Raw genomic sequence first — 20,282 nt, 5'->3', positions numbered from 1 at the left:
ATCAAATCTTAACCGTCCAGAGATAAAAGAACCGCCAAAACGAAGGGTATTTTCGCCATTTGATGTACTTCCGGTTGTGCAGTCTCAACTGCCATCTTCTTTCCCAGAACTCTTTAAAACAGAATAAGGAGGCAAAACGTTAACATCTGCGGTCGTTTCTTTTTCTGCCAGCGACATGATTCGCCCTTATTCTTTCTTTCTTGCTTCCGCTCAAAGCCGTCCGTCTTCCGTCTCTTGATCTTGATCAAATCACAGCCACTCAAAAAGTGAATATTCAAGAAAGAGAGTGGAAGCGAGGGAAATAGCGATGGCGACGCAAATCCTAGAGATCATCTTGATCTCTGCGCAAGGCTTGAAGTCGCCCTCCTCTAAAATGCGTCGGATGCAAACATACGCGCTGGTCTGGATCGATTCTTCGACGAAGCTTTGCACTCGAGTCGACCGAGCCGGCGCCGAGAGTCCAATCTGGAACGAAAAGTTCCTCTTCAAAGTAACTCCAGAATTCCTATCCTCCGAAACGTCCGCGATCTCCGTCGAGATTTACGCCTCCGGTTACCTTCGAGATTACCTCATCGGCACCGTCCGTTTCCTCGTAAGCAACATCTCACTCTCGGTGGCTACCAAGACTCCGTCTTTTACGGCCTTCCAGATTCGTCGCCCTTCAGGAAGGTTCCAGGGAGTGCTTAGCATTGGTTCCATGCTGATCGACGGTTCTGATTTGCCGGCTTTCGATGAGGTCTCTGCGATTGGGTACCGTGACCTAATGGGAGAGAGTAAACGCAAGGAAAGTCTGATGACGAGGAAATCGAAATCAATGGCTGATGAGTTTGATGCGGGTGATGATGAGTCTTGGGAGAATTCTTCTTGTGCTGAGTCTCTGTGTTCTGATGGTGCTGACTCGACGACTTCTTCATCGTCAACAACATCAACGGTGTTGAAGGAGTGGAATGGATCACTTAACTGCTTGGCAAGAATAAATCGTCTGAGGTCAGCATCAGAGAGTATGTTGTGCGGGCTGTTGATGGAAAGGAAGAATCGCTCGAAGCCGTCTGATGAGAATGTAGACGTCTAAATTTGAACGGTTAAGATGGTTTACATGCACAGTGGGCCTGGGCCTGAATCAGCAGTGCATTTCTAAGGTTAAGGTTTCCTCCCCTTATCCCCCCAACCTCCCCCACTCTTTTGTCTCTTGTATTGTATGATTGAGTATTTGTGGCGTTGGCTTTGGCTGTGCATTCGTTTTGCACAATTGCACTTCTGTATCCTGCTTTGCTGAAACGATTTGGATTTTAGTTTGTGTACCGCAGTAGGGGACATTTTGACTAGTTCTTTCAAGTTGTATTGCAAATACCAACCAGTTATAGGAGAAAAGGAAAACCGAAGATTCCTATTCTTGTCTTTGATTGGGGACCCCCTGATAAAGAATTTTTTTTGGTTGCATGGATTGTTATATACTCTGCTTTCATAATAAATTCGTTGCTGCTTTTAGTTGATTAGATTTAGAAGAATATCGACATTAGAATGAACGTGAGTGTTGTAGGTTAGGTCTCTATGTATGCCCTCGCTGGTACGCCTATTGCTACTGGCAATGGATGGGGAGATGGGACAGGCTTTGGATCGCGTTGATGATATACTCGATGGGAAAAGCAGGATGTGGAGGCCAAAACATTGGACATGTCTGATTTGGGCTGTGGTTGGACCGTCGAGCCCACTGCAATATATAGGAAAGGATGTAGATAGCAGCCAGAGTTCACAATTGCTGTGTTTGTCCCCGCTCCCCAGTTAATCGTCTGTTGCGGCTAGAAATATCAAATTGTATAGATCAACCCCATGATGACATCGATTAGAGTTAGATTAGGCCAATGGAAAATGGTTTGGGTTCTGACTTTCCTTGAACGTCTAAAATGTCCATCCAACAGTGAAATCAATATTTTTTTCTTGTTTATAGCGCAATTCTCAAAGGACATTTTGACTGGAGAGTTTATGTGGCCTGCTGGAAAAAATGTCAAAAACCATGGGGGGTTAAAAGTTAAAACTAAAGCCAGGTTCAGGGACAGGCAGGTTTCAAGTAAATTAAATTATAAAAAAAAAGGTAGAAACGTGTAACAGTAGCCACAATCCCCATTGACTGTCTGTTTAGCTTATGGTAAATTATTATAAAAACAGCGTGGGAAGTAGGAACCCAACCGTTGATTTGATTTTGGGGTAACCAAATGCAATTTCATAGGATCGATAAAACTTACAATATCTGATGCATGCCACGGCTCTGGCTCTATGTCGGAAGAAAGAAGTCTCTTCTGTCCCCGATTATAAATCTCCGGATATTGCGCCGTATCGTTGATCTTCTCACAATTTACCATGATAATGACTCTCTTGTGTCACCTCCTACTTTTCCATTTGTGGCCATCAATAGTTGTTGCGATCTGTAACTACAAATTATGAAATTCATTGTTCATCGGTCAGCAAGCGAGTAATAAATAGCCACTCGGCTTTGTGAGGGCACGGGTACGGGTTTGAGGTTTAATTTTCTTTCCCAGGTTTCGTGAATGTAGTTTTTTTTCTTTTTTTTAAATATGAGTGGAGTGTATGTCTTTTGAATACATCCCTTAGATATTAAAAAGAATAAAATTTTAATTGTGATATATAAAATTTATAAATTAATTCAATAAAATTTAGATTGTGTTATATAAATTATATAAATTAATCTCAATAATTATTTGATTATAAATATTAATATAAAAATTTCATAAAATATGAGTTGTAATATAAGTAATATTTTTATATAATTAAAAAAAAGTAATAAATACATGAAGTAGCCTAAAATCAATATTGCACAGTAACTTTTATTATTTTTTTCCCATAAACAGCTGTTACTGTTGTTAGTTTGATAGTGAAACAAACAATACTGCCCAGAACAGTGTAATGGGACAAAAGTCTCAAAACGTGCCTGCTATTTGAAATTTGAGGTCTTGGTGCACATGATGTCCTCTTTGAACCAAATTTTTTTCCCTGGAAAAAAAAAAAAAGAAGGTGAAACGAATAGATATTTCTGCCTCTTTGTGGTTGGTTGGCGAAGAATTTTACGGTCAATTCATTCATTATTATTTATAATGGCCATCTAACAATATTATCGGGAGAGAGACTATTGTTTTGGAAAAATTGGTACTGGTGGACCGACCCATCATATATATTTTCACAACAATTTCTCTAAAATATTTTGTTATTTTCTTTAATAAGCTTTTTATGTCAGTCAGGGCCTTTATATTTTCTCTCTTTTGATCAATTTTTTTATAAGTTCCATTAATAGGAGTATGACACTATCATCATTTTTTTTTTTTTTTGGTTCAACACTGTTAACGCACAACCAGCTCTTTTGAATCATACCCAATTGGAAAGGCAAACTAGTATGTTTAAACCTGGTTTCCTAGTTTTTATTGTGTATACTTGCGGTTTTATTCTCGGCAAAAATACATCTGCTTGCTTTGCCCCCCACCAATTTAAAACTGGAGAATTAGATGCTTGGAAGTGAAGGAAAATCATTAGGGAGTCAGGCAGGCAAATAATTATGTCTTTTGTTTTTAGCCATTTGTCGAATTCCAGGCTACAACTGTCCTCTCTTCCCTTTGTTCATGATCCTCGTCTTGAATGAACGACGGGACCTGTCTATGGTACAGATTCTGTAACAAACATCTCCCGTCATCCCACTATCCGATCTTCTATTGTTTAGTTTCTCACTCCACATCTAACCACATCCAACGGCTGATGCTGCAGTCTGTAGCTTACAGATTCTGTAAGCTAGTCAAGTCCATGAACGACGCTGGTGACTTCTCCAAATAAAATTGTGACCAAACATATACACATCCCTTCCATATATGATGATTATGAAAGAGACCTTATGAGTCTTTTATTTGCACTTTAATATATAAAATATGAATAAATTTTTTTTTTTAATTTAAAAAAAGCAACCTATTATATGTGTGACTGGGATGGAGCGTGTTTTTATTTTTAATATTGTTATACAGGACTGTTAGTGATATTACATTAAATATTATAATTAATATTTATAAACATATTATACAAATGAGACATTCGTTGTGGCGTGTACTCCTCTGAAGCGCGGCCCATATTTTTTAAACACTCTATAATATTCGAGGGGTGTCCACTGTACTCTTTTAAAGCGCGGCCCATATTCTTTAAATCTTCTATAATATTTGAAGGGTGTCCACTTCACTCACATTTCGTGAGGAATAAACTGGTTCCACTCAATTATTTGATAATCAAGGGAGAATTGAAGTTAACTCACATAATACTTTTATGAAAGCTCGAACCCTTACTCCTCAATATTATAAGTGTAAGAGTTCTCTCAGGACCAAAACCCTACCGGTGATTGTGACGGAGCGTGTTGAAACTGAAAGACACGGCTCATGGCTGTGGTGCGCTTCGAAGACCCCACAAACAGCTGCCACCAGTGAATCCAAACACATTTCCCACATGTTTGTCAAAGTTCCTCTCCCCCCAACCAACATTGCTTAAAAAGACTAACTGAGAGCGCATTAGATGAGAGAACTGGGTTCGGCATATTTTCTTCAAGAAATTATAACTATTTTGCCTGACACTGAGTTGGCAAATAATTTCCCTTTGCTGGGCTAACTCTACTGGCTCCACTAACTGTCTATGGTTGTACACCTTTTACTGTCAGCCATGTTTGGTTTTATTGGCCTGACTCACCCAACATGAAAGTTGTTGAACTTACAGAGTCAACTCACTCAACTCAAAATCTCCAATTAGCAAATAACTTTGCCCATTTAAAAACCCCAGAAAATATTTTTTTAAAAAAAAAAATTGTTAACCAAACATTCATCAACGCTCGGAATTTCAAAACGTCGCTTTCAAATGTCTAGTCTCAAGGACCTCCATTTTCTTTCAGATGTGTGTGATGGGGCTTGATTTTCCTTTCTACACATAAAAGAAGACGAAGACAAAGAAAAAGGAATTAATTTTTTTTTTTAAAAAATAAAATATGATGAAAATAAAAAGGCAATGGAAATAAATTAACCATTAGAAGTGAGACATGACTTAACGTGCACAAAGTGGGTTGGCTGGAAAGAGTGTGCTAAAGTGGTGTTGCCACTATCATCAGCCCTAGCTTTTTCACTTCTCTTTTCAGTACATTTTTTATATTAATCACTTTGGAGGCTACACGTTAAAATGTCAATGCCCCATGTATTGTCTCTCTGTTTGTGTATAGACATATCCATATACACAATATATAATTGCGGTCTTTCACGTGTGTGTTGAGCCATTTGTTGATGAGGCTCCACCCACCACGGACCAAGCATTAGTGAAATATTATATTATCATTTTACTATTTGGGTGATTCGTAATGTGTGTTTTTGTTTTGTATTATGCTTCTGGATTTTTTTAGGCTTTCGATATAAATTCCATTGTCTTTGTACTGCTTGTAAGCAGTAGAAATGGCATATATCCAGTCTAGGACATGTTCTAATTCCTTCGCTTGTCTTATCTTTGGGAGGCTTCTTCTTCCCACTTGTATAAAAGAAGATTAAAGAGAAAGAACATACAATCTCTGTCTCTCTCTCTCTCTCTCTCTCTCATTTACTTTTTGTAAATAAGTAGAAATTCCATCCTTTGGTAATTGGTCACATTGATGCTTAGGATTCCTGTAGCTGCACACATGCAACTAATTTGATTGTTAATTAATATATTTTCAATTTCTTAACCTCAAATGCTTTGTTTTTGATGGATTCTGCAGCCTGAGTAGGTTGGTCAAAAACATTGAATTGTATGCAGCAAGTTTGGTCCACCCTTGTGACTTTCACGGGTTTATTCGTAAATAGTATTCCGTCTCAATGACTCAGTACGATGATTGTGAATCCGAATTTTTTTTTTATAAATATTTTTGTTTGAAGGAATTCATTCATAAAATGAACTTTCGGAGTAACAAAAATAATTGTCAAAAAATTCCTCTACCTTGACATCTATGAAGTGAAGAATTGCACTACACGATGCACATGGAAAATCTCAAAATTTTCTCGACTTATCAATTGTTGGAGAAATTTTATAATATATAAGAGGTGTTATGTCTGATATATAATAAGTAAATAATTCTATAACATGTGTATATTTATTTTAAAAAATCATTATGCAAGTGGTGGTTATATTAAATTTAACTACACATGTCTTGCATACATCAATTGGTTATAATACATCAAAGGTATTCTAAAAATTCTCTAGTTTGTTGAAGAACATCACGGATTACTCATCAGAACATCACCTTATGATTCCCATCCTTTTTTATTTTTTAAAATAAAATTTGTTGACATTTTAATTAGAATTAGGCGCCACCTATCAAGACTTGTGCATACTTTGTTCTATCAAGCACAGTCCAAAATTATTTGGGTCATTTTGAGCTAATACTAATCTATTTTGGTCATTTCTAAGAAACGATGGGTCTAATAATTTAATAAACTGTGTGAACATTTAAAATAATTATTTTATATAGCAGAAAAATATAAAGAAGAAGACTTGTACCCATTCAAAATCTACAGATTTTGTAAAGACTTGTGAAAAGAATATAAGATCATAAAATCAATGGACAATGGTCCTCTATACTAAGGCTTTTAGACATTAGATAATGATGAAACAATTTTTAGATGGAAACAAATTCATCTTCATTTGAAAAATATTTATCACTACACTAGTGGTCAATGCAACTTTTTATTTTTAATATTATTTATAATGTGACAAAAACTCAACTCACACATTTATCGGAGACACCTTCCACTAAGGAGCCAATGAAATTTATGTGGTAAAAAAATAAAATTGACTTTTGAACTTTGCAAGATAATGAGAAAACAAATGACGTGTGATGAGGGATTTGGTTAGGTCAGGAAGGCCCGTAAGCCAGAGTGCCGGTTCTGCCAATAGCTCTTAAGGCCCAGTGACTCTCCCTAACTCACTTTCACAGTCCGAAAACCAAAGCAAATTGTGAGAAGAGAGAGCTTTCTTACTCTAAGCGGTAAAGGCATTTTATCAAAAGCAAAGAAAACAAATTTGTGTATTCAAAAAAAAAAAAAAAAAAAACAAATTTGTGAAAAAGTGGAACCAGATCATGGGGCAATTGGAATTAAATGTTTAACAGTTATGGAAACGAAAAAAGGAAGCTAAAAAGGTCAAAAATCGAAAGCGATGATGAGTAAGACCCCATTACTCATTTTCTGTTTTTACATTGTGGCAAAAAATCCCAATGTTTTTCTTCATTTTCCAATTTTGTTTTCTTTTTTCTTCTAATTTAAGTGCTGAATAAAAATAATAAAATGGGAGATGAGTATTGGGTCGGGCGCTTTTATAATATTAAAAAATAAAAATAATGAAAATGAAATGACGGGATAAAAATCTCGTAACAAATAGCCACGCGCTTCAAGCGCCGTCCGTCCTTTTCCTCGTTTTCTCTACCACTCTCTCTAAATACACGCCTATTGAAAAACCGGCTTCTCACTTCATTCCTTGCCTGTCGTTTTTCTTATATGAAAAAAGAGGCCAAGTTAGCTGAAAAAAATTATAAAAAAAAAAAAGAAATTATTTTTCTCTCTTTCAAAGGGATTGCTTTGCTTTGCTTTGCTTGGGCATGTTTATAAGCCAAATCTAGAGTAACCCTCTACATAGGGTATTGATCATTTAAAGCAAATGGCCTACATTTGTTCCGTTTCATTTTTCTTTTATGTGTTTCTAGTTTAATGCTTGATAAACGTTTTACTTGATATTCACTATAAAGTTTCAAATTTTAGGCACCCATTTGGACAGTGACACTGGACTAGGCTTTTGGAAGAGGTATGTGAACTGATGTTCTTGATGAAACCCATTTTTTGAAGTGTTTTTTTTTTTTCCTGTTTTTATAACTTCTTGTTTCTTTCTTTTTCTTTTTCTTTTTTATATTTTTTTAATATGTTTTTGTGTTTTAGTTATGTGGGGTTTTGATGTTTGACTGATAACTAAGCATGGCCTAACCTTAATCTCTACCTACCATTATTGATTATTCAAACTCAAAACCATTTTTAGGGTTTCATGTTAAAACTCTGAATTTTTATTTTTCTGTGAACAAAACAATATTATTATTATTATTGTTGTTGTTGTTATTTTTAAATAACTATCTCGTTTTGGTAAGAAATCTGGTTATATATTTCCCTTTCAAAAAAAAAAAATCTTTCTTTCTTTAATGCTTTTTTAGCCATTTTTGGTAGCAAATTAATAGTAATTTCATATCCTTTATCTGCTTCTCAGATTGGCATTTGTTATTGTCTGATTCCTCTATTTGATATTTTCTCCTTCCAAAATTAGTCGGCAAAATTTTAACAACTGGGTGTGTAATTAAGCTCATGTACTTGTTGTAATGTGTTTCTGGTGTAATAACCTGAGTTTATACAGTTGTGATCTCAGGTATTGTTGCTTACTTGTTCCCATATGATGGTATTTTCTCCTTGCTTTGCATGTAAGCTAAGAATCATTTTAAGATATGTCTTCTCTGATTTTGATTTATGGGATTTTCTTATTTAGTTCTTTTTTTTTGGGGGGGGGGGGGGGTTGATTATTCTGATTTTGTTGTTATTTCTGTTGATTTCAAATTAATTATTTTAAAAATCATAGCAATGGGGATTAGATGTTCTCATTTTTGAGGAATTATAGGTCTCATAATGTGGAGATAAACCTTTGTGCCTGTACGTAATTTGCATTAGAAATTATTTTAATCATGAAAACTTTGAGTCAAATTATTTTAGTATTCCTGTAGTTTGGCCCTTATTTCCAGTTTGATTGTAGAATCTTGATGTTCTAATTGCAGTTTATTGTGTATTTTTCTTATATCTGCTTCTGGCGGTAAAAAGTATAAATCTGAAAACTGATTTATGTTTATATAATGCACTGGATGAGCTTTCTGTAATTTTTGCTGCTGTCCTACAAAATTGAGAGGTGTAAGGTGTTAGCAGGGTTTCAGGATTCTTACATAATTTATTTTACTACTGTTCTTTTTTCCTTTGAATTTTAATATGCCAAGCATGACACTTTTCTCCTGTCTGATGTTATGTGATATGTTGTCAAGGGATTTGACTTACTTTGACTTGGGATATATTCTTTGGTGATGATTATCTGATGCTTTCTTAATTGGTGATGAGAAGTTCTCATCTGTTTTCATGTAGAACTCGATTTTCTTGTTCTTTTTTAATTTGTTAATTTTGTCTGTTGAAGTCTTTTTTAATGTACTTTCTCTAGATTATGGATGGAGAAACATCTTGGATCAACCATTGCATTGATGACATGGCAAGAGGCATTAATGAGTTTGATTCGTTCTTAGAGCTTAGTGATGAAGGCAATAAAGAAGCTTCTACGCTTTCTGTTGACTTAATCCTTCCTGATGACCTGTTGGAACGCATTCTAGCTTATCTCCCAATAGCTAGCATATTTAGAGCAGGCTGCGTGTGCAGAAGATGGCATGAGATTGTCAGTTCAAGAAGGTTTCTGTGGAACTTCTCAAATGTCCTATCACAAAAGCCCTGGTATTTTATGTTTACAAGCTCTGATGAGCCAATTGGTTATGCTTATGATCCCATCCTTCGAAAGTGGTATGGTATTGAACTCCCCTGCATTGAGACATCCAATTGGTTCATTGCTTCATCATATGGTTTGGTTTGCTTCATGGACAATGACAGTAGAAGTGAGTTATATGTCTGCAACCCTATCTCCAAAAGCTGGAAGAAGCTTGAGGAACCACCAGGTTTGAAATTCTCTGATTACAGTGCGCTTTCACTCTCAGTGGACAGAGTATCACATCGCTATACTGTCTCAATTGTGAAGTCTAAGCAAGTCACGGGGAATTTTTTTCAGTGGGAGCTTTCAATCCATATTTATGATTCAGATACAATGATGTGGGTGACCTCCTGGAAAGAGGTGCTGACGGGATGGAGAGCTGGAGATGAGAGTATTATCTGTGATGGGGTTCTGTATTTTCTGATTTATGCAACTGGGGGTGGTGCACCAGAAAATCGTCATGGCCTGATCTCGTTTAATCTTTCTAGCCGATCATCCCATGCTCTGCTGATAAAAAGTTTTATCCCAGTACCTTGTGCTCTGACTTGCGGGCGCCTAATGAACCTGAAAGAGAAGCTGGTAATGGTTGGAGGAATTGGCAAACAAGATCGGCCTGACATAATTAAGGGAATTGGCATCTGGGTTCTGAATGGGAAGGAGTGGCAAGAGGTTGCTAGGATGCCACATAAGTTTTTCCAAGGATTTGGAGAGTTTGATGATGTTTTTGCAAGTAGCGGAACAGATGATCTCATATACATCCAGAGCTATGGAGCTCCATCTCTTCTTGTTTATGATATGAACCTGAAACAATGGAGGTGGTCACATAAATGTCCTGTGACTAAGAGGTTCCCTCTTCAGCTCTTTACTGGGTTTTGCTTTGAACCCAGGCTTGAAATTGCTCCCTAATTTGTTCTTTATTCGATTTATTGTGGTGGTATTGACAAAATTGTCTGGAATTCCCACATTTTTCCTATTGATTTGTTCTGCCCCTATAATCAGCTATCATGAAATCTTGTTCCTTAAAGTTTGTAGAAAATTGGGAGTATGATTCTTTGCATTGGGATTTACCACAAACCACATACATGAATACAAATTTGCAGTGTGATGTCATCTTGTAATGTTATGTGTTTATTAAATTCACATTCGAGCTAATCCAATTTCAAGGTTAGATGTTTATGATCGGTCACCTTCGAGCCCTAAGGGACGAGTGCTAGAAGTCTTTTTCAATCTCTCAACGTCAATATAAGATTTGGGGATGCTGTATTTTCTGTTTCTTTTTAAAGACATTGCCGATTCTGTCATCCCAAAATCAAAATCTTGAGATTGGTAGCTTTCCCTTGCCCTACTTCCAAGTCAAAATTCAAGTGATGGGGAGCCATGCCACCAGTGACTTCATAAATTGGTCTTTTTAGTTTTTACTAACCGCTGCCTGTCTCTCTTCCCCCCCTCCCTCTCTTTTTTTTTTTTACTCACACATCATCCTATTCCTAATACAACCTGTAAGAGCTGGTTTTTGTGCTTTAAAATTGGTTGCCCATAATTTCCACGGTTACATACAACAACACAAGGCACAAGCCTGAATTTCCCATTGATCTTGAAGCTTGAACCGAACCACAGGTTCAGCATGATGTGTGAGCGGCTGGGTCTCTGAAGAGACAAGGTCCAGTGTGTGCTCGCTTGAACCCAATTTTGTTTCGGACTATTCAATTCGGATTCAATAAATCAGAAAAAGGAATTTCTTGCTTATTTTTGTTGTTTTAGCAAATTTTCTTTAGAAATATGGTCAAGAGTGTGCAGAAATATTAACGAAATTTTTGAATTTACTAACAAGATCCAAAAACTGCCATCCAAAGGAAGAGAAAAAGTAACAGAAGAGACCGATCGATTCTTGCTACAAATATAATTGAAGAAAACTTGAGATTTATTAAATCAAAGCCAACTCGACTGTAAATTTCGATTGACGTGACCGGCTAAAGATGACGACGGGTTGTTGGGAGACCCCACGAGAATCTTAACTAAAACTGGCGCTAAAAGAACATCGGCATCTATGCAACGATCAATTTTTGCAAGAGAAAAAGAAACTTACATAAAAGCATAAACATAGTAAAGATCCTCCTCTTTAATAATGAATCTATTTCTATAATTTTTCTTTTTTTAAAGTCTCTTTAATAAAGGAGCCACCAGGCCCACCACAACACAATCCACATTCTCGAAGCGTAAATGACTGTCTCTTTCTGACAGAGCTAAAATCTGCATATGGTTTTAAAATCTGCACTACGTTGTTTTTCATGCTGTTGATTTTTCTTTTTTCTTTTTTTTTTTTATAATTATTTTATCTCCTGTCGATGGTTTTAAAATCAAAACTGCTCTGGTTTTGAAGTCGTTTCTTCAGGCGATCTGGAAAAGTTGATTTGGCTTGTAAATTGTATCAGATCTTGCTCATATCTAATTAGATTTTGTTCATAATTACTAGATTTTTTTTTCCCCTTTTGTCAATTCTTTGCATTGAAGTTTTACTTCTTGGCCCTAATAAGTATTGAATATTGTGATATCAAGTTCCTCATTTGTTTAAAGCATTAATTTTCATTTAATAATAATAAAGTTGGTTGGATTTCTCTAAGCGGATCCACGGCAAAGGGTAAATACAAAAAAAAAAAAAGTCTTTCAGCCATTTGAACAATAAAATAAAATAAAATAAAATGTATTTTGTAAAGAATTCCAGCCCTAATTAGTCCATTCTTCCCGGAAAATTTTTGTGGAGATATAGTATATATAGGGACGGTCAAGGTGAAGCCCAATCGCTTGTTCAAGCCCAGACAACACACACTAGGGCGGTGTTCTTGGAATGTTCACGGGGGTGTATAGCAAGAGCACATTGTATCTAAAGACCACTAATTTAAAAAAAAAAAATGGACGTCTGTAAACCCAACGCAGAAAGGCCCACAAGATGCCCAAAATCGGGGGGCCTGAAAACAAATTCCCGTACACAAGATCATGGGAGATCAGAACAGACTTCAATGTATACAGTATACGTGACCTTAAAATGTGTTTTTCTCAATGCTGTTGATTTCATCATTGTTTTGTCGGGTTAGCTTATATCCATTTACGAATGCTGTTGGGATGTCCCGTGGACCACTCTTGAATATTGATTAAGATGCAACTAATCCTTTTTTTATTTTTACATGGTCCGTTTTTCTGAATCTTGTGGTCCTTATTTTCTCTACAATAATAATAATTATGTCCCTCGTGCTTTTAGGATCAGTTAGTAACGACTACTATACCCACCACATAAAGCGTAGGCAAGTACATACAGGTATTAAACAATGGTAACATGTGATTGTCACTAGAATCACCAGTTTACCTCTTAGATTCAATATATGAAATAATAATAATTAATGTAAAACAACGAAGGTTTGTTTTTTTTTTTTTAGTTCTGTTATATATATATTATTACTGATATTACATCAAATATTACACTTACAATATTTATAATCGTACTAAATAACTGAGACCACCGTTATACATTAATCAACTAAAGCAGCTGTCCAGATACTTTAAACATTTTTTAATATTTAAGGTGTGTTTGCTCCACTTACATTTCGTAAGAGAGATACTGTCTCCACTCAATTAGTTAATAATACATTAAACCACTAACAACACTTACCCATATACTTTAAATCCTCTCTAATATTCGAGTATTCGATGAATGCGTACTCTACTTACATTTCGTATAGGAGAAATTGTCTCTACTTAATTAGTTAATAATTAAGAAAGTACTAAAACTAACCTTTATAATACTCTTATAAAAATTCGAACTCTTACAAAAATTCGAACTCTTACACTTAATATTATAAATACAATATTTTACTCGTTGGATTAAAGGCTCATTTATAGCAACCGAGGTTCGTTGAACATTGAATTTGAGAATAATAATAGTACATGGACCACACAGTCCACAGGTTTGTCTTATTTTTAGAAACTTTGTTGCGACATTTTGCGTAAAGGTTGGTCACAGCTGGAGAGCCGAGCTTAACTGCCTAAGATCACATCAAAAAACGAATTAGCGGACAAAATGCTGCCGGTGGTTTTGTGCTCGTGCTTGGTCCATTTGCCTCGGAGCCGATTGCCTAAGGCTTGATTGACATGATGTGCTTTTAGTTTTAATCACAATTGAGATAAGAGCCAGAGAGGGAACAAAAGACATCATTGTAAATCTAATTATGTTAAATTAAATTTGGAGCAGGCGTATCTTACTTAATATTCTTAAATGAGTTCAGTAAAAGCATGGTCAAAGATTGATTGATGCCCTTTTGATTTTAACGAAGCTAATCGCGTAGGCATAGTAGCTTCGAGGAGGCCTATAATTCAAAGGAATTAATCATGTGGCCTTATTTATAGATTAGATTAGCATCAAAAGAGGAAAAAAGCATGTCGGTCTTTGGTTCATGCATAATTATAATAATGCTATTTTTGGCCTCAGGAAAAAAAAAACAATTCGGTGCTGACTATGAAACTCAAATGGTCAATGCCCACACACAGTGCGAGCAGGAAGAAAGCAGGAGGTCCAGGTTAGCCAATAAGAAAGTGAAAAGAGAGCAAGATGGCTGAAACTCGAAAGAAAGGTAGGTGAACAGCGAAGATGGAAAGAGGAGAAGCAAAAGGAGAGTCGGCGGAGCAGAAAAAGCAGGAATTGAAAATGAAGGTGAAAAAGTTGAAGAAAGGCGGGATTCAGGTGGGGAAGAGATCAGGTCCCTCTACTCCTTCCCCGATATGGAGGCTTGAATTCACATCTTTAAACAGGCCCATTGTTCAAGAATTTCTCGATCCTAATAATATTCCCACAACGACTACTGTGTCTGCTAGAAAACTTTGTGCCACCCTCTGGGAAATTCACCCCCAACCCCACCACCACCATACCTCACTTGCCAAAATGCCAAACCCAAAATCATCACATTTTAACCACAATAGCAGGCCTTTTAATCTTCCAAACTATGTCCGTCACCCCCCTACTTGTTCACCTCATCCTCACCCTCGCCAGGTACTACTCTTATTTTGACACAGACACAAACACACATATATAAAGTTAGTGCTTGCTGGGTTTCTTTTTTTTTTTTTTTTTTTAAGTTTTGGGTACTAATAAGTATTAATGGTTAACGGTTATTTGTTGACGAGAGATTATTATATACTTTCGGTTTTTTTGAACGGAAAGTTTTACTTGCTTTCCTATGATTTACAATTATGTAAGTGGCTCTAGAGTCTTCCCGTTATCTTACTGGCCTCTTTTCTCTGGATCTTTTTAGTAATGCATCGAGTTCATTTTGGTGGTTTGTGTTCCTTCCTTCATTACTCAAAGACTAATGTCAGTTTAATAATCAATTGTTTGAATTTGCCAATTCAATGGTTTTTGTTTGTCAAAACAAGGATAATGGAGTGATATGATGGAGGCTTATTTGGCCGTATGGTGAAAAAGAAGAAAACTGAATCTAAGTAATTCAGAAGTTCGATTTTTTTTTCCCCTTTTTTCCCTTCTAGCTGTGGTGTTTAGAGAAGCGAAAAGACAAGTAAATAAGACATAAAATGTGAACTTGGAGAGGAATTACCAGTATCTATTTCAGTAGTTTGATACTGTTAACTAATCATGACCTGCAATTCTTCCAGCCAGAGAGTGCTAGTGGCTCAAGGAGGCACCTCAGTGCATCATTGATGAAACACCATGAATCAGTCGAAAGGAATGGTCATGCTCTGCAGCCTGTATCTCCTGCCAGTTATGATAACTCAATGGAGGTGAATATCTCTATTCTTCTGTATTTACTTAAATTTTTCTCTAGACTAGATTCTCTGTGGTTTGGTTAAAAGTCATAAATATATGGAAATATAAGTAGTACGTATTGAGTGTATCCAAGCAATGTGCCTGTTATAGGCAAAGACTCTTCCATTGCAAGGTTTTCTTCTTTTTTCTGGACTGGAATCAAATGGGAAAGAGATTATGCAGAGTGCAAAGGAAATTGTTATGTGAGGGAGCATGGCGCTTAGGAATCCATTTGGATATATCTTCTTACTCATCTTTTTCAAATTGGCATCAACATAAGCATGTAACACATGACACCATTTTTTTTTCCCACTGAAATTTGTAAATTATAATCTTCATCTGTTCTACTAAGGAGCCAAACAAGATCTTCCTTAATTTCTATGATTAATTGATTTGTTATATCCATGAATGTCGGAAATTTGAAATCAATATGTTTTGAAATATCACGTTTCAATGTTGCTTTAGTTATGATAAGAGAGGCAAAGATTTTGTCCCGTAGTTCCTGATAAAGTTTCAGTGACTGCCTGTATTAACATTGATCTTGTAATGGATTTGAACTTCACAATTCTATCTGTCAGTTTATTATGCCTTTTTGACGGTCCAATTCAAAAAGCTGGCTTACCTTCTTTATATAAGTTTAATGGATTTAGACGCCTCCTCTGTACAGGTGGCTGCTTACAACCCAGCAGTTACTCCCACCAGTTCTTTGGATTCTCGGGGTAAGCTTGGTAAGCCTAGGTATAACCTTAAAACATCCACGGAGTTACTGACGGTGCTTAATCGAATCTGGAGTCTTGAAGAACAGCATGTATCTGATATAGCCTTGGTGAAAGCTTTAAAAATGGAACTAGATCATTCTCAGACCAAAATAAAGGAGTTGCTGCAAGAGAAGCAAACAGAAAGGCAAGAAGTGAATGATTTGATGAAGCAAGTTGCGGAGGAAAAAATTATCAGGAAAGACAAGGAGCGAAATAGAATCAAAGCTGCCGTTCAGTCATGGAAAGATGAGCTTGAAGATGAGAGGAAGCTACGGAAATGCTCAGAAAGTCTGCATCGGAAGCTAGCTCGAGATCTCTCTGATATGAAATCATCTTTCTCCAATATTCTGAAAGAACTTGAAAGAGAAAGGAAAGCAAGGATTCTACTGGAGAACTTGTGCGATGAGTTCGCCAAGGGAATTAGGGATTATGAAGAAGAGGTGCGATTACTAAGACACAAGCCAGAGATGGATCATGCTCATATGAAAAATGCTGACAGGTTAATCCTCCATATTTCGGAATCTTGGCTTGATGAGCGGATGCAAATGAAGATTGCAGAAACACAAAATAGTCTCTCAGATAAAAATACAATTCTGGACAAGCTACGTCTTGATATAGAGAATTTCCTTCAAGCTAAGCACTTCTCTAAATCAAGGACCGGTGGTAGCTTGTCCACAAATGAGCAAAAGAAAAGTCATTCCTCTCGTCATTCTACAGAGTCATTTCCCTTGAATGAGGCTGTAAGTGCTCCTCGAGACACTGTTAATGAAGAATATTCTACTGATGTCGATTTACAAGTTTTAGAACTAAACAAGAGTGCAAGCAGGAAACAAAGCAGAGGCAGCTCTAAACAGCATGGGGATAGTGCAAGAAAAGGGCATCTTGAAGAATTGGTAAATTCAAATTCAGGAAAGAAAAAGGTTAGGTCAAGGAAAAGGAATAAGGGTCATAACTTGTCCAGTTTACCAGGATGGTTCCATGAACAAGTGACTAGAACCGAGTCCCAGTTTCCAGATTGGGAACGGGGTGAGCTAGAAGGAGAGACTGGGGCTACCGAAGAAAGCAAACACAATGGAGCTGGTGGATTGAAATTAAATCACGTGGTTGATGACTTAATCAGAAATCATTCCTTATCATCAGAAGGCGATAAGGTTCATCCTGAGACTGATTTAAAGGAAGATTCTCATGTTCAGTCCTTATTCACTAGTCATGGAAGTCCAGTGCAGAAGTGGATGTCAAAATTGACGTCCCCAGATTTTGAAAAATCCGAATCTTCTTTGAAAGTACCTAGAGGCTTGAAGGTGAATACCCTGAAGGAGAAATTACTGGAAGCAAGGTTAGAAGCTCAGCACTCTTGTTCAAAACCCTCTAAAAGTTCCTTCTAATGGCAAAGATTTGCTTGTACTTTCGGGATTCGGTGTTACATATGTACATGAGAATTGCACGGATCAAGCTAAATTTAAATCCCACCATGGTGTTTTTCTTTTGGATCATAAATGTAGTTTTATCTGACTCTCTGATTTCCACTTATCATTGATTAATGGAATTACTTCGAACCACCTAAAGATAAGAAACTTCGTAACTGAAGTAATTGTTCCAGGGAAACAAAGACATGTCCAGGGTTGTGCAGACTCTTGAGAGATATTGAATCTTGGTATCTTTTGGTGTGGGAGGTGGCTAAGTTACAGATGCTGCTTCAGCCAACCCCCCAACCTTGCATTTGCATTGCTTTTTCTCTGTAAGTCCGGACACGTGTGCTATTTGCTTTGGGTGTGTGTTACAGATGCTGTAACATAGGAACCTCCTTTTGTGTGATCAAATCCGAGCATCAACAAGCCAAAATCTAGTTTGATGTGAAGTCGCTTTCGACTGTTGGAACCAATAATGTAATGCGTCATAGTGTACTTGCTCTAGCACAATTTGATTAATCAAAAGAAAAGCAAGCATCTGAACATAGTTGCTGACAATGACTATTAGTAGTGATTCCTTCCATATGCATTAAAAATAAAAAAAGTTGGCACTATTAAAGAAAACACTTGTACATGACGAATGACCGACAATCCACCATTAGCTAATAAGATTCAAAGAAAGTGTTTAACCAGGAATTTTGCATTAGTGAACCCTTAAACATAATCAATATCAGGACTGACCGGACATTTTAATCTTTTATGTGACGAAACTGATAAAGAGCGCCACCCACATATTTGCTACAATAATGTCACATTTTCGTTACATTATTGCTGCAAAAAATGGGAGAAAATTTACAGATGGGTTCTCTTTATTAGGTCAAAGAACCTTTAAAATATAGGATGGGCTTTAAGTCTTGGTCCACATTAAAGGAAGGGAAACAATTTTCAAAATCTTTAAGCATCCTAATCGGTGGAAAGAAACCTTCCCTCAGGACTGTTATTATTTTCTAAGTAATAGTGAGAATACTTATGTGACACCAATCCCACTCATCATGTTTAGAAAAGTAAACAAATCAAAGGGTTGAGATAATCCCAACCAACATTAGTAGAAAGAATCACCAACTGGGATTCGGATTCTGAAACTCTCAATTAACCTTTAACTTAAGATCATTGAGATAAGAACAAAATTAGAAGTCCAAGATATATGTCACGCCGTCCAATAATACTCATAAATGTAAAGTTAAAGGGGAAAGATACCCATGACCACTAGTTTCCATGTGGAGTGCAACGTTTCATTAATTTGTAGACAAGAAAATCTAATTCTCAGATTTTGCATAAACATGCATGTTTCTTGTTTCAAATCCAACGCTCCAAATTACATCAAGAGCCCCCACCCACCTTATGAGGCTAGCTATAAAAGGACCATCTTGGTTCCCAAGTCCAGCAACTAATTTTATTCTTTTACTTCATGCATAGCTTTGAAGTTTTAGCATTACAATATTATGTTGGTGCAATGAAGTTTGTTTAGTAGTTTAGAAACTGCAATTAGGGTTTTAATGGAGCTCTCTGAACTCCAAGTCTGAAAGGAGGTGATGGTAGGCCACGGCTGCTAGTCCATGAACACCCGTGGTTGCGCAGACTCAATACTGTGGCGCAGTCTAAGGGTTTGCATGAACTGGGAGACGAGGCTACCTTGATCTTTTTGGTATTGGAGTGAAGGGAGCTCCATTCATGGACATCTCATTATTCTAACTGGCCTTTCCCCTGAAATATTTATATTGTTCTGCGTTATCTTTCTTCCAGGTACTGAAGGGCTCTTATTGGCTCAACAATCAAGTTACTGATATGCACCCACCAGATCAAGAACGCTAGCTTTTTTTCTTTTTTCTTTTTTTTTTAATTCATTTTTAAGTTAATTTACATGTTAATAAACTCTTCATGTACTTGACGATGTGGCATGTTTTCGGTCGTTGGCTTCACTACTCTATTTTGGTAGTAAGAGTATCACTGAAAAGAAATTCTTTTAATTAATTTTTTAAATATTTATTTATTTATTTACGTGACAAATAAAATAATAAAAAATTTCTCTGTACTTTCGCTTATTACTTTATTTATTTGGTTAATTATTCAAATATTGGATTGATGCCTTTTGAAAGTTAATTACGTATAAGTTTTTTTAAAGAAAAAAATTGAGGAATCAAACCAATTGTGAAAAGTAGATGTCATTCAGCAATAACATCGGCATGCAAATCGCCAATTCAGAGAAGAAAATCCCAGCAGATTTTTTTTTTTTTTTTTTTCCAATCTAGATATCAGAATTCAGTGGACTGAAATGCATCTAAAGCCTCTTAGACTATCATAATATATATATATATATATATATATATATATCGCAAATAAGAAAAGAAGTGAAAGGAAGACCAAGCCTAGCTTCTTGTTAATGCATGCCCATGAATTGACTACTCAAAAAGACATATATTTGAGGATAGGGTTTGCATGAGCTTGGAGACGAGGTTAGGTCACCCTTTTGTCTTTTCATTTTTGTGGTGAAGTAAGCTTTATTCTTTTTAATTGCCATCTAACTACATAATTTATTTTACTATCTATGCACTCGTGGTAAGATATTTCAGAAAAAATCTGAAAACTAATTAAATAATTAATTCTATGCTATATGGTTTTATTTGTAGTAACATACACGGCTTTATG

At 36.3% G+C, this 20,282-nt stretch overlaps 3 protein-coding genes across 6 annotated transcripts; all 3 read left to right on the top strand.

Moving 5' to 3' along the window:
- The first annotated feature begins 7 nt into the window (after positions 1-7).
- LOC127901214 (uncharacterized) lies at positions 8-1,398 on the top strand. The gene has a single exon (XM_052437950.1). It carries the CDS (start codon positions 308-310, stop codon positions 1,070-1,072), a length of 765 nt encoding a protein of 254 aa, XP_052293910.1. The 5' UTR covers positions 8-307; the 3' UTR covers positions 1,073-1,398.
- A 6,117-nt stretch (positions 1,399-7,515) lies between these two features.
- Positions 7,516-10,710, top strand: LOC102629912 (F-box/kelch-repeat protein At3g61590). 4 transcript variants are annotated; one of them, XM_006491151.4, is made up of 3 exons: positions 7,516-7,687; positions 7,809-7,851; positions 9,286-10,710. In XM_006491151.4, the coding sequence occupies exon 3, from the start codon at positions 9,289-9,291 to the stop codon at positions 10,504-10,506; it is 1,218 nt and encodes a 405-aa protein (XP_006491214.1). In that variant the 5' UTR covers positions 7,516-7,687; positions 7,809-7,851; positions 9,286-9,288; the 3' UTR covers positions 10,507-10,710. The 4 variants fall into 4 exon arrangements, with proteins under 4 accessions (XP_006491214.1, XP_024948298.1, XP_006491216.1 ...); XM_025092530.2 differs by lacking the exons at positions 7,516-7,687; positions 7,809-7,851 and adding an exon at positions 7,880-8,180; XM_006491153.4 differs by lacking the exons at positions 7,516-7,687; positions 7,809-7,851 and adding an exon at positions 8,193-8,457.
- A 3,306-nt stretch (positions 10,711-14,016) lies between these two features.
- Positions 14,017-17,679, top strand: LOC127901510 (uncharacterized protein At5g41620-like). The gene is made up of 3 exons (XM_052438996.1): positions 14,017-14,638; positions 15,259-15,384; positions 16,077-17,679. The coding sequence occupies exons 1-3, from the start codon at positions 14,240-14,242 to the stop codon at positions 17,550-17,552; spliced, it is 2,001 nt and encodes a 666-aa protein (XP_052294956.1). The 5' UTR covers positions 14,017-14,239; the 3' UTR covers positions 17,553-17,679.
- The last annotated feature ends 2,603 nt before the right edge of the window (positions 17,680-20,282 follow it).

This window comes from Citrus sinensis, chromosome 3, assembly GCF_022201045.2.
Source record: "Citrus sinensis cultivar Valencia sweet orange chromosome 3, DVS_A1.0, whole genome shotgun sequence".
NCBI classification, from domain to species: domain Eukaryota; kingdom Viridiplantae; phylum Streptophyta; class Magnoliopsida; order Sapindales; family Rutaceae; genus Citrus; species Citrus sinensis.
Note: the sequence above shows the minus strand (reverse complement) of the source record. Positions and strands in the feature narration are given on the sequence as shown.